Source organism: Ixodes scapularis, unplaced genomic scaffold (assembly GCF_016920785.2).
Source record: "Ixodes scapularis isolate PalLabHiFi unplaced genomic scaffold, ASM1692078v2 PGA_scaffold6__148_contigs__length_123643588, whole genome shotgun sequence".
NCBI classification, from domain to species: domain Eukaryota; kingdom Metazoa; phylum Arthropoda; class Arachnida; order Ixodida; family Ixodidae; genus Ixodes; species Ixodes scapularis.
Genome location: NW_024609881.1, coordinates 107,259,668 through 107,272,004, shown reverse-complemented (window position 1 = coordinate 107,272,004; position 12,337 = coordinate 107,259,668). Strand labels below are relative to the sequence as shown.

At 41.5% G+C, this 12,337-nt stretch overlaps 1 protein-coding gene across 1 annotated transcript; it reads right to left on the bottom strand.

Moving 5' to 3' along the window:
* Positions 1-5,904: 5,904 nt before the first annotated feature.
* LOC8030570 (venom peptide MmKTx1) lies at positions 5,905-8,699 on the bottom strand. The gene is made up of 3 exons (XM_002401965.5): positions 8,481-8,699; positions 7,555-7,666; positions 5,905-6,122 (listed from the first exon to the last, which is right to left on the bottom strand). The coding sequence occupies exons 1-3, from the start codon at positions 8,581-8,583 to the stop codon at positions 6,032-6,034; spliced, it is 306 nt and encodes a 101-aa protein (XP_002402009.3). The 5' UTR covers positions 8,584-8,699; the 3' UTR covers positions 5,905-6,031.
* Positions 8,700-12,337: the final 3,638 nt, after the last annotated feature.

Genomic DNA, 12,337 nt, shown 5'->3' with positions numbered 1-12,337 from the left:
AAAACCTGGTATCTCGATTAATTGGTATTTTGATTTTGTTTTTGCCCTCGCGACTTTAGTCTTTAATCTAATTTGTTTCGAAGGCTACCTAATTGACCTTTTTTTTCCCCGAAAACGCGCGCAATTTCATGGCTGCTGCGTCAATTAGCCGAGTCTGTCAATGTTTAAGCCCGTATTCCGAGCCTGCATTGGACGGACTGCGCCCGCGTTGCGGAGAAGACTCGAACTGTATCACGCGCATCTTGTCCAAGCAAAGAGGGCCACCGATGTTGCTCTATAGAGTTTTCAAAAAGGTATATAGTGCACCCAATTACCTGACTGGTAAAGATGGAATGACACGAAGTGTTGGTTCAGTCTCAGACTGCTTTTGCCACATAAAACTTTGACTAGAACGTCAAATCAACAACCGCTCATGGCAATTTCCCCGAGAATCTAATGAAGAGCATGGAAATCTTCTTAAAGCGGATTAAAAGTACGGACTTTATCATAATATACTCACTGACAGCACAAGAAACGTCAAGCGTGCTCAGTCACGAGGATTTTATTATCGATCTTCGTCCAATGAGTGTGCGATATTAGATTTTTAGCGGATTCTTTTGATAGCTCCAAAAACAATAGAGAGTTTTAGGGAACCCTTTTTGCACATTCACCGCGGTGCGAAAGGCCCTCCGGTAAGAGCTGCACATGTGCTACCGCAGAACATTCGCACATGCGGAGTTTCGTACCTGAGGGTCTAAATGGAAAGGTCCTGGAATCAAACCAGGGACCTCTCCTTTTCCTGTGGAGAGAACCCTGTGCACAGGTCAACAAGGTTGGTTTGTTTATGTGAATAAAGATGTGACACGATTGTCACCGGTCAATTCAATAAATCCGCTTCAGCGTGCATGCTGAAATGCATGCACAAATGTTGCGCCATACGTGTTTGGACTGTGATATTTTTTTTTTCTTTATTTGATTTGCGGATAACTTTTCCGCATAGGGGGCAGAGATAAAGGCGTAATGCCTGACAGAGCCTCTGCCCCTATAGTTCAGCATAATACATGAAAAAAATGCATGCAATACAGCAAAAATAAAACTAGAATAAAACAAACAGAAAGTATCAAGAAACTTGAACAGCGTATGGCGCAATGGCCATGAATAATCTGAACTAACAGCATCAAATAATATTGAACGGATAAATGAAAATAACAGAAATAACTACAGCATATGTCATAACACAAAATTCACTTGAAACTATCATGAAACTAGTACGAAAGAACTAATATCGGGAAATTGAGTAAAAAATAAACTATACTGAAAGTGCCACAAAAACTGAACAATATGTATATACACACGCATTTACATACTCATATATACATGCATACATATGCACTGTAAACAAAGAGACATAGACATTGAAATGCACTCACTTGTGGAAAATTTGGTCTAGAAAAATATAAAAAGGCAGAAAAAGCTTTTTAGCATTTACAGTGTCAGAAATAAGATCAAATAATTACAAAATAGTACAAAATAAGCTTTGAAGTGCGTATCGTTAGTATAAAAGGTCTCAAGTTGATGAAAAAGCAATACCACTACCCACCAGGAATCTTCTGCATTCATTTTTGAATTTATAAAAAGGTTTGTCAAAGTCTATGTTTATATCGTTTCTATTTAAAGTTTTTGATACCTGAAAAGTTATTGTTTGCCTGCCATAGTTAGTCCTGATAGCAGGCATCTTTCGCTTTGGGTCTCGAAAGGTGTACACACTCAAGCTGTCTGTTGGTGTAATGTATAATTTGTTCATATAAATCCATTGCAGGAGTTTGAAGTAGTATACCTGGTCTGCTTTCAGCATATTATATTTTATGAAGAGTGGTTGTGTACGTAGATTTCTTTTATCCCCTTTAAAATTTTCGCACATACGTAATATTTTTTTCTGCAAGATTACTAGCTTATTATAGTTCGAAGCTGTAGTTGTTCCCCAAATTAAGATTCCATAGCTGATTTTCGAGTAAAATAGGGAATAATATAATGTTTGTTTCAGCCAGATGGGTAGAAGGTTTTGTATTTTATATATGCTACCAGTAACGCGTGATAATTCTGCTTTCAGTTTGTTAATATGAGTATTCCATGAGAGGTCCTCTGTGAACCATACGCCTAGAAATTTTTGTTCCACCACTTGTTCCAGCAAGGTACCTTCAAACAATATGTTGATACAGCTACAGTCTCGCCTATTGGCCGGTTTAAAAATAACATACTTGGTTTTACTAGTATTTAGGCTTAAACGATTGATTTGTAACCATGTTGATAGTTTTAATAGGTAAGTATTAGCTGACAGTTCCAAGCACTTTTTTGTCACTCCCGTAAAAAACACATTAGTATCATCGGCATACATTATTAGCTCGGGGGAGTCTGGAATTTTAGTTATATCATTGATATACAAGAGGAATAGCAGAGGGCCTAAAATAGAGCCCTGCGGTACACCACACTGTATCCTCATTTTTTTAGATGACTGATCATTTATAGATACATATTGGTAACGGTCAGTAAGATACGTTTTAATCAACCTTAACGCAACTCCTCGAACCCCATAGTTTTCTAGCTTTTTCAATAAAATACTGTGTTGTACAGTATCGAATGCTTTTCTTAAATCTAAAAATAAATCAAGCGTGAACAATTTGTTTTCAATATTTTCAACAATTTTATCTTTTATGTCAAGTAACGCTAGTTCCGCAGACTTTTTTTTTCTGAAATCCATATTGTTCCGGCGTTATTATTTGATGTTTTTGAAGGAAGGAGGTTAGCCTATCATTTATAACCCGCTCGAAAATTTTTGAGAATGCTGGGAGAACAGAGATTGGTCTGTAATTATTAATTAAATTCTCTCCGCCTCCCTTGTAAACGGGAGTAATTTTGGCTATTTTTAATTCATCAGGGAAGTCTCCAGACTGGAGCATATTATTAACTATATGTGATAAAACAGGACTAATTATGCTCGTTGTGTACTTAATCGGTAAAGCCTTGATTTCATCATCTCCAGCAGCGACATCATTTTCTAAACTTCTTATAATTTTATCAATTTCGAATGGTGTTGTTGGAGCAAGCATGATTGATCCTAGCTGATATCTTTCAAATGTACAGTCACCCGCAATGCTATCATTTCCCGCGTACGATCCAATACTAATAAAATGCTGATTCATTGCATCTGCGAGTTCTTTTCCAGCGACAGTTACATTATCTATTACGATTTCCTTCACAGTGCAACGCTGCTTTCTGGTGATTAGATTGTTTATCGTGTCCCAAACTTTTCTGTGGTCATCCTGTACACGCTGAAACTGAGCTTGAAAGTAATCACATTTCGCCTTCTTCAGGTCTCTGTTCAATTCGTTTCTGAATTTTTTGAACTCGGCCAATAAGCGAGGATCACGAGTTTTAATGAATGCATGGTATTTACTGTTCTTTTCTTTTATTTTTTTATAAAGATATCTAGTTACCCAAGGCTTTCTTAACTTTTTTCTTTTTGTTTTTTTCTCCCGTAGAGGAAAGGCTGCGTCATAACATCGTTTGTATTTAATCAGGAAGTTTCTATAAGCCAGCGTGGGGTTGCACTCATCGTACACGTCGTCCCAACTTTGTTGCTCTATTATGGAGCCAAAACGTCTCAGTGTTTCGTCGTTTATTGAACGGTGCCAGAATTTTTCTATGTCACGATTTTGTTCCTTGATTGAAGAAGACCCAACGCAAAAAATAGGCAAATGGTCACTGATATCGTATAAAATTACGCCAGCTGTAGCATGACAACTATCTGTGATGCAGACGTCGAGGGACGTTGCCGTGTCAGCAGTCACCCTGGTTGGCAGTGTTATTAGATTGCTACATCCGTACTGGTGGATGATATCTCGAAATTTTCTCGCGTAAGGGTCATCTGAAATTGTATTTATGTTTACATCGCCAAGAATTATAAATGACGCAGATAGTGATCCAAGGAAACATAGTGCATTTTCAAGAAATTCAATGAATTCAAGCATGTTGCCCGATGGCGGTCTATACAAGGCAGCAACTACAGCGGCTGGTGTTTTAACAAACAAACTTTCTATATTTTCATTCATTCTTGTGAGATCATCAATAACTTGGTATTGTAAAGTATCCTTAATATAAACTGCAATTCCGCCGCCCCTTTTATTTTCTCTGCTCAGGCTTTTGCAGTTGTACCCCTGAAGGCATGGAGGCATGTCCCCTTTTGCTAGCCAGGTTTCCGTAAGTACGATAGTTTTAAATTCGACACTCAGCGAGTGTAAAAATATTTCAAGCTCGTCTACCTTATGTTTAATGCTTCTCGTGTTTAAATGTATCGCGGAAAATGTTTTCCCACAATTCTTATAGTTTTTATTGAAGTCCTGGCAATCATGATAGTTGCAATCAGGCAGTTTTTCTTCCATCATAGCTTCTTGTGTACTGTAGGACCGCAAGTATTTTGTTTAATTTCTTATTTTGTCAACATCGGACAGGCTAGCGATTCTGATAATGTCTGCGTTCTCGTCCTTCCGTGCGAGGATCTTCCCACCTGAGGACCACACAAACTTCCACCCGACGTCTTTCTTTTTGGCGATTGCAGCACCCAGTATCCTCTTGTTTGAGCTGGTTAAATGCTCATTCACGTACACGGGACTGCTGTGACCACCGTAGTCAAGGTCAGTACTTGTCAGCCTTTTCTTTTTGCTTTTTTGAAGGATTTTGTCTCGTTTCGTACGTTGTACGAAACGTACAATGATGTTCTTTTCTGTTGCTCGGAAGGTAGGAATACGGTGGCACACGTCAATATCGGAGTCTAATATTGGTTCGTCAAGAAGAGTCGCGATGCCTTTAAGCTTACTAGTAAATAAAACAAAATAAGAAATGACTGCACAAACAACTATTGTTTAATGTCTATGAATTGCGATACCATTCGTCATGAGACCCACGACGAAGCTCACTGTGAATACGGCGACAAAAAGTTTGAGTAAACACTTTATTAATGCGAAAGCATTGATTGTCGCATGGGGCCAGCCGACGTCATCAGCTTTGAAGCGGCGCCAAGCGGCACCAAAGTCCCTTTCTTTAAGTCAAGCCAAGATCTGATCACTCCCAGCTTTGACGCCACGCAAAAAGTCTTGCCAAACGGAACGTAGTTTCCCCGCTCCCCATGGAGCGCAGTAAAACCAAAATCTAATAGATTTCGGCTTCGGTCCCATTGGCTGGCGCGCGTCATAGTTTCAAGGAACGAGGCTCCCATTCGCCGCTGGGCATCAGTTTCAACGACCGCCACCCCATGGCGCTGCGTGTCCGGGCTGCCAGCACGGCGGTAACACGAAGCGTCTGGTCGCCGAGCGATACAGCGGCTCCATGCCCAAGGTCAGCGCGGCGAGGAGCGCGCCCTCTCGACCGTCGACGCAAGTACGCCGCAGACAAAATAAGAGAGCGGAAGAACGGCCATGCATGCTTTCGTATTCACAACTCATAAGAAGTGCTTAGGTGTACCTCGATCCTCTTTTCTTAATTCAATCTTGTGCCGAAAATTGTGGCATATGTCGTGGCGTCAAATTTTCCACTAAATTTAGAGGGGAACCTGAATTGGTGCATAGCTCACGTGACGTAAATTTTTCAAGAAGTTTCGCGGGGAACTTGTATTTTTCTGCAGATCCTTTGACGTGAGGTTAGGTGACATCAACCGTCCTGCCAAATTTAGCGGTGAAACGAAAATTGGAGACCGGAAAGGTCCACAAAACCAGGAAAGGGGGAGGGGGAGGGGGTATGGGTGAAGCTAAAGAGTGCTATCACAATCAAACACATAAAAAATTGTAGGATCAAAGAAAAACTATGGTTAGATGTTTACATGTTTGCATATATTGTACTACACACCCTAGAACTAATTAGGAACCACATAAATACGAGGGGGATAGCTGTTAGCTTTATTAGCATAAAACATTAATGGTAAATAGCACATAGTTTCATTACGGTGGCATATAGGCGATGTCTGTAAGCCGCCCTTGTAATAGAGGCAGAGTGCGGGTATTCAAGTGCAGACTGTCCGGTAACAGCAGTCGGGGTAAACTCCAGTGCCTCGTTCCAGCTCGCAGTTCGATGGTTTTATAATGTATCCGCAGCTGTGGGAAACAAAGAGAACAATGTATTAGTTCACAGGTTAGAAATAGTCTGGAGCTTGCGGTTGCTACGACATTGACTCTGGGGAACGCTCACTCACTCAAGGATGCCCGTACAAAAGCTTTCTGTCAATTTTCCACCTTGAACGTGGGCACATAAATTTACATTGGTGCATGTGATGAATTTGCTGGGGTAACAGAAATAATAGTGCTTTTTTTGCCGATAGCATTATTAAGCTACTCAACAGAGATTTCTGCCTAGGTATTTTGCTTTTAACTGTAGCCAATATTCCGCAAAATTTAGTGGAAAATTTACTTCACGCAACCAACTCACGAATTCAGGTTCCCCCCTAAATGTAGCGTAAAATTGTTTCAACTATGCACAAATTCAGATTTCAGGCTAAATTTAGCGGAATCAGGTTCCCCGCTAAATTTAGCAGAAATTCGACTTGACGTGACCTATGCACCAATTCAGGTTCCGCGCTAAATTTATTTGAGTCAGGTTCCGCACTGAATTTAGCAGAAAATTTACTTCACGCGAATATTGACCAATTCAGGTTTAAAGCTAAATTTAACAAAATCAGGTTCCCCGGCTAAATTTCGCAGAAAATAGAATTCACACGACTTATGCACTCAATCAGGTTCACCGCCGAATTTAACATAATATTGACCCATCCACCCCTCTCAATTTAGCGAACAATTTACGTCCCACGACCTATGCACCCCCCCCCCCCCCCCCCCCCAATTCAGGTTACCCGCTAAACTTAGCGGAGAACCTAACACCTTCCCGTGTGTGCAATGATGAATGACATCACGTTCACAAATAATCACCGGTGTGGTTTCTACAAATTTGTTTCCACCATCCTTTTTTTTTTTGTGTGTTCTGAAGTAACCCGGAATAGAGAAAATCTATGAAACAAGTTACAGTGCAGTACAAAAAGCAATAACACCGGGAGAAAATGATTGAAATGATGGATAAATTTGTTCGATTTAATCATTCGCGCTTTATATATATTTATTTTGTTCTTGGATCAAGGGTGTTGGCAATTTTGAATAGAGAAGAAAAAGACAGGAGCAGAAAAAATTATGTTTTTTGTTGATTTTAGGTAACTTCTGTAACCAGCGTAATATCATCTACTACCGATTTGCATGGTGCAGCTATAAAATGTTTAATGATGGCTGAATAAAAAAAAACACTCGTCAGACAAAATATAATTGTAGTTTTTATTAGAGTTCCAGTCTTAAATGATGGATCATATATAGATTAAATTATGTATAAATTTGCTACTTGTTCCTTCCACTGTAGCTATAGCTCTACATTGTGAAATAGCGCTTTAATACTTATAAAGACCCTTTGTTTTTTCTGCCTCTAAGGTGAATGTTGCCTTTGTTTTATGCGTTGTAGCTCAAAACAAAATGAAGTAAGAGCGCCCACCTCAACACAGAAAAGCGCTTTGCTTCCACTTCGCATTGCCACGTTTGGCACGGTTCAGCCAGGTTTAGTCGTTCGCCATCTGCCACGGTGTAATTCCCGTACGTGCATTTCCCTGCAAAAAAAAGACACTATCTCGGCTCAGTGTTATGACATCCTGAATCTCCGTACACCGTGGTGTTTCTTCCGAAGTGTTTTCTGGTGCGTAAATCCCGCAAGAGCAAAATTTGGGGCTGAGGAATGTTTCAGTTGTAGAGCATCACCTTTTACCTTAATAGGAAAACGGGTATAAGCAAGAGAAAAACAAATTTTATATTTCCAGAATACAAGTTCCGGGTGATAATACAAGTTCCGGGTGATTAAGGAAGAATAAAACAAATTTTATATATCTAAATCAAAAAGTGTCGGGTGTTTGGGATAAAATGCAGCAGTGTTTTTGTCCCCTTTTAAATAAATTAGACGAAACGCAGCCTTCACCCAATGTGTTGTACTAGCGTTTGGGACTCCAGGTGCCGAGTTTCAGAACTTGACATGATCTGGCCAAAAAGGTATAAATTGTTGTCGAAAAGATTCAATCAGAAAATGGGATTCCTTCACTCCATCGGACGTCACTCATATTGATTCATTGCAGCCTTTGCTGGACGCCATTTTCTCATTCGCTACTTAAAAAAAAAAAAAAAAAAAAAAAAAAATTGTCTTTTATTTGTGAATCAGACCACTGTAAGCTATAAACTTAGGCAAATGGTCAAAGCTACTGACACTACATTTCGTGAAAGGCTGAGCGATCGTCGACGCGGAGTTTATTTTCGACTCGGAAAACAATCAAACATGGTTATTTTTTTCCTTTAAACATTTAGGATATCTAAAAAAAAGAAACAACGCTCGGACGAAAACAAATAACGAAATCTTTAAAAACTCTTGGCACCTACCGTCTACGATTTCAACATCACTGAAGGGTGGTTCGGCCAGTGAAACCTTGAAGATCGAAATTGAGACCACGAGGCCCAAAAGTAGTGTTGTCGGGAGCTTCATCTTGGCGTTCTGCCGTTTTCTGGTGCGACTGAAGTCTGAAAGAGTTATCGTTGCTGCGGCAGCACCCGTGCTCTAATTTCAGCTTCCAAGTCTGGCCTTACTTGCGTATCTCTTGCAGACAGACGTCTCCAACCCGTCGAGATATTCCTCAAGTCGTTTTGAGTCTAGGCGCTAAGTTTTGTAAAAACTGGCCCCCTTGCAATGCGGTGGCTCAAGTGCGGCTAACCGGGCCCGTCTTCCATGATAATATTAATTCTTTATATTGATGTGTTCCCAAACAGAACTAAGCATAAATAGTTGTGCACTTTCATAGCAAAAGGGTGAATCACCTACAAGGAAGAAAAGAGACACGCAAAGTTATTGTCATTCAATCACTATCTTGAATGCTCGTCATGAAGTGTTCATACCGCAACAACAAGAACAACAGAAAAACCTATCTATTACAGATTGATCTAGCTTGCTATATTCGAGTTTTATTTTTGTAAATGGAACAAAACCGAGGATTAAAAAGCGTACTTAAAGCGGCTCGACTGAGAGGAGGCATGAAAGCAAGGGGTGCACATAGCAGTGATGAGTCAAGAGCTGGGCTCTAATTTTATGTAAAAACAGTAAATACTTTAACCAAGTTCTATTCAGCGAAGAACGCAATCCCGGTTTCTTAAGTAATCTGTCATAGCTATAGTAACACTCACCCGCAAAATACCTGTCGTATCAGCGCACTAGCAGAAAAGGCAGCTGGTAATATAAATGTAGAGATGTTTGTTTGGCCGAATGCACAGTGAGTGGGTGAAAACTTGTATTGTGAAAGGGCATCTCGCTTTGTTTGTTCTCGTGATTTGAGGTTGAATCTTCATATGTCCGTGAGGCTCCTTCAAAATACCTTTTTCGAAAATGCGTGCAATCGCATAGTTGCTGCGTCAATTAGCCGAGTCCACCATTTTTGGGCCCGTATTCTGAGCCTGGATAGGACACGAAGACTGCCCCCGCGTTGCGAGAAGACTCGAATTCAATCACGCGCTTCTTGTCCAAGCAATGGGAGCCACCGATGTTACTCGATGGGGTTTTCAAAAGGGTAATAGTGCGCCCAATTAGCTGACTGGTTTTGATGGTATGACACGTAGTGATGGTTCAGTCTCAGGCTGCTTCGCCACTTAAAACCTCGAGTACAAAGTAAAATCGAGAACCCGCTGATGGATCTGAACCAAGGATTTAATTAAAAGCAAAGAAGCCTTCTTAAAGCGGATTAAAAGTATTGATCTTCATCATACTATATACACTGACAGCACAAGTAACGTTAGGCGTGCTCAGTCGCGAGCGTCTTATTATCGCTCGGCGGTCAATGAGTGTGCGGATATTAGAGAGTTTTGGCGGATTGTTTTGATACCACCGATAGCGAAGATAAAGATACTCAGCAAAGATACGGTGCATGCGCAAACAAGTCGGCGGAATACCTGGTATTGTAATCAAAATCATCGGGACGATCTATACTAAAACTCCCTGTTAGCCGATAAGAACTACAGAGAATAAATCGGAAACCTTGAAGCGTGAATAAAATAGGTCAGGCCTCGCGTTACTTAAGCCCTCGGCGACCTATACCGGATGGAACCGGTGAGAAGGAAGTGAGCTAAAACGCATTTTTTTCTACTGTGGTTGAAATGGCCTGCTGCGTGTTATATACGCAGCAGGCCACTTCAACCATCTTAATTATCTCACCCGGTACGCTTAGACAAAAGCACTTCTGTCGGAAACCGCTGTAGAGGTAGCCAAGTTCTTGGCTTAGTCTATCATTCTCTGGCACGGCGCTCCCCAAGTCCTGATTATGGATGGAGGCTCCTCGTTCATGGCGCAGCTGACAGAAGAGATACTCCGCCTTAGCCACACCGACTGCTGTCCAACAACGGCATACCACCCGCAGACCAACGGGCTGACGGAGCGACTAAACAAGACTATTGCCGACATGATCTCAGTCTACGTGGACGTGGAGCACAGTACTTGGGATGAGGTGTTATTGCCCTACGTCACGTCTGCGTACAACACGGCGATTTAAGAAGCCACTGGGATCACACCTTTCCAGCTGGTGCAAGGCAGAAAGGTGACGACGATGCTTGATGCCATGCTGCCTAACAACCCGACGGACGACGGTACCGACAACGCCCTGCTGGTCGCCTTACAGGCAGGAAAGGAAGGTTATCTAGCCCGCCTTCAGATAAAAGACCAATATCGTGTCGAAGCTGTCCAGTACAACCTTTGTCGCCGCGACGTGCAGTTCCAGGCCGGAGACAGGATGTGGGGGTGTAGATGCCCATTCGCAGAAGCGGCCTCAGCGAGAAACTGTTAAAACGCTACTTTAGACCCAACAAGGTCATTCGCCGCCTTTGGGACTTGAACTACGAGGTGCTTCCCTACAGAACCCGACTTTCAGTGCGCCGCCAGCCACGACCGGAAGTGGTCCACGTAGTTCGACTCAAGCCGTTCTACGTGTGTTAAGACTGTGACACTCGATGCTGAGAGATATTTAGATTTACCGGATGAAGAATTCAATTAAACCCCAAATTTAAAGTGAAGCATAGGCGGGTTTTTAAACGCTCTTGCTGTGATTTTCTCTGACAAAAATCCTCAAAATATTTGTAGCGGATCATGTTAGAATTGTTACCTAAAAGAAATTTGTTTTTTTTTTATGTTTAGCCCATTACATTTGAGAGAATACATTTTACAATTTTTAAATTTTAAATTTTTAGTTCAGTTTAATATTCCTCAGGGTCGCTTCTATAAAAAGGAATCGCACGAGTAGGGGATACTGCCGCGCGCGCAGCTGGCCAAGTAGGCAGCGCGCGCGTGGCCTAACGGTTATCACGCTTGCCTCCCACGCAGAAGGCCGGGGTTCGATTCCTGGCCGCGGCTACACATTTTTGTTGACAGTGTAATTTGATGTTCTGGTGAATTCGAGAACCGTCTTGCTGATTCGAGGTCAGAATGTTCTACACGCCGAACCTTCTACGCCGATCATTCCAGAAGCCCACACGTGTACATAAGGGGCTCCGCGTGACGATCTGCAGTCAGTTTTCGCCCAGCGTTCGACTCTGCTGCTACGCCGACTTCGACGCCCGCGACGCTCCGTTATTATCTTCTGTACCCTTTTATTTTTGGCACACGTTCGCCACATTAAACGTTTATTTCTTCCTGTTTATTTCTTGTTTATTGGTCACCACCCGTGACAATATAGCACAAACATAAATAGTGCAGGTTTCCTAATTACAGTTCAGTTAATAATGATAAGAGATCAGATGACGGCATAGCTGGGAAACTCTTATCTGGTCAGAACCGCTAGCGATATATTTGGGCGTAAATGGAGCGTTCGGCATTGCATAGTTTATTTTTCTGTTAAAAAAAATAATAGAAAACGCCGTAAATGTTTTGTCGGGGACAAGCAGTACATGAAAAAATGAACAGAAGGTACGTACTTCTCAAAATGTGGGCTCTATAAAATCTACGGTACGGTCTTGATAGGACACAGAAGGTGAAGCACGACGCATAAACTCCGATAAATTGTATTGGGAATTACATTTTTTAATAATAATTTAATTTGCAAGACTAAAGACGTGGTAGTATTCAAGTCCTTGTATGGTCTGCTCGGCTCGCTGGTGTCGGAAACAATTTTTTTTTAACGTTTGCTTTGTAAATCCAGATTTGTAGAGTGGGAGGCAAAATGTCAATAAAATGGTTGCCAAAGGTAGAATTTGAGTGGTTTTCATTG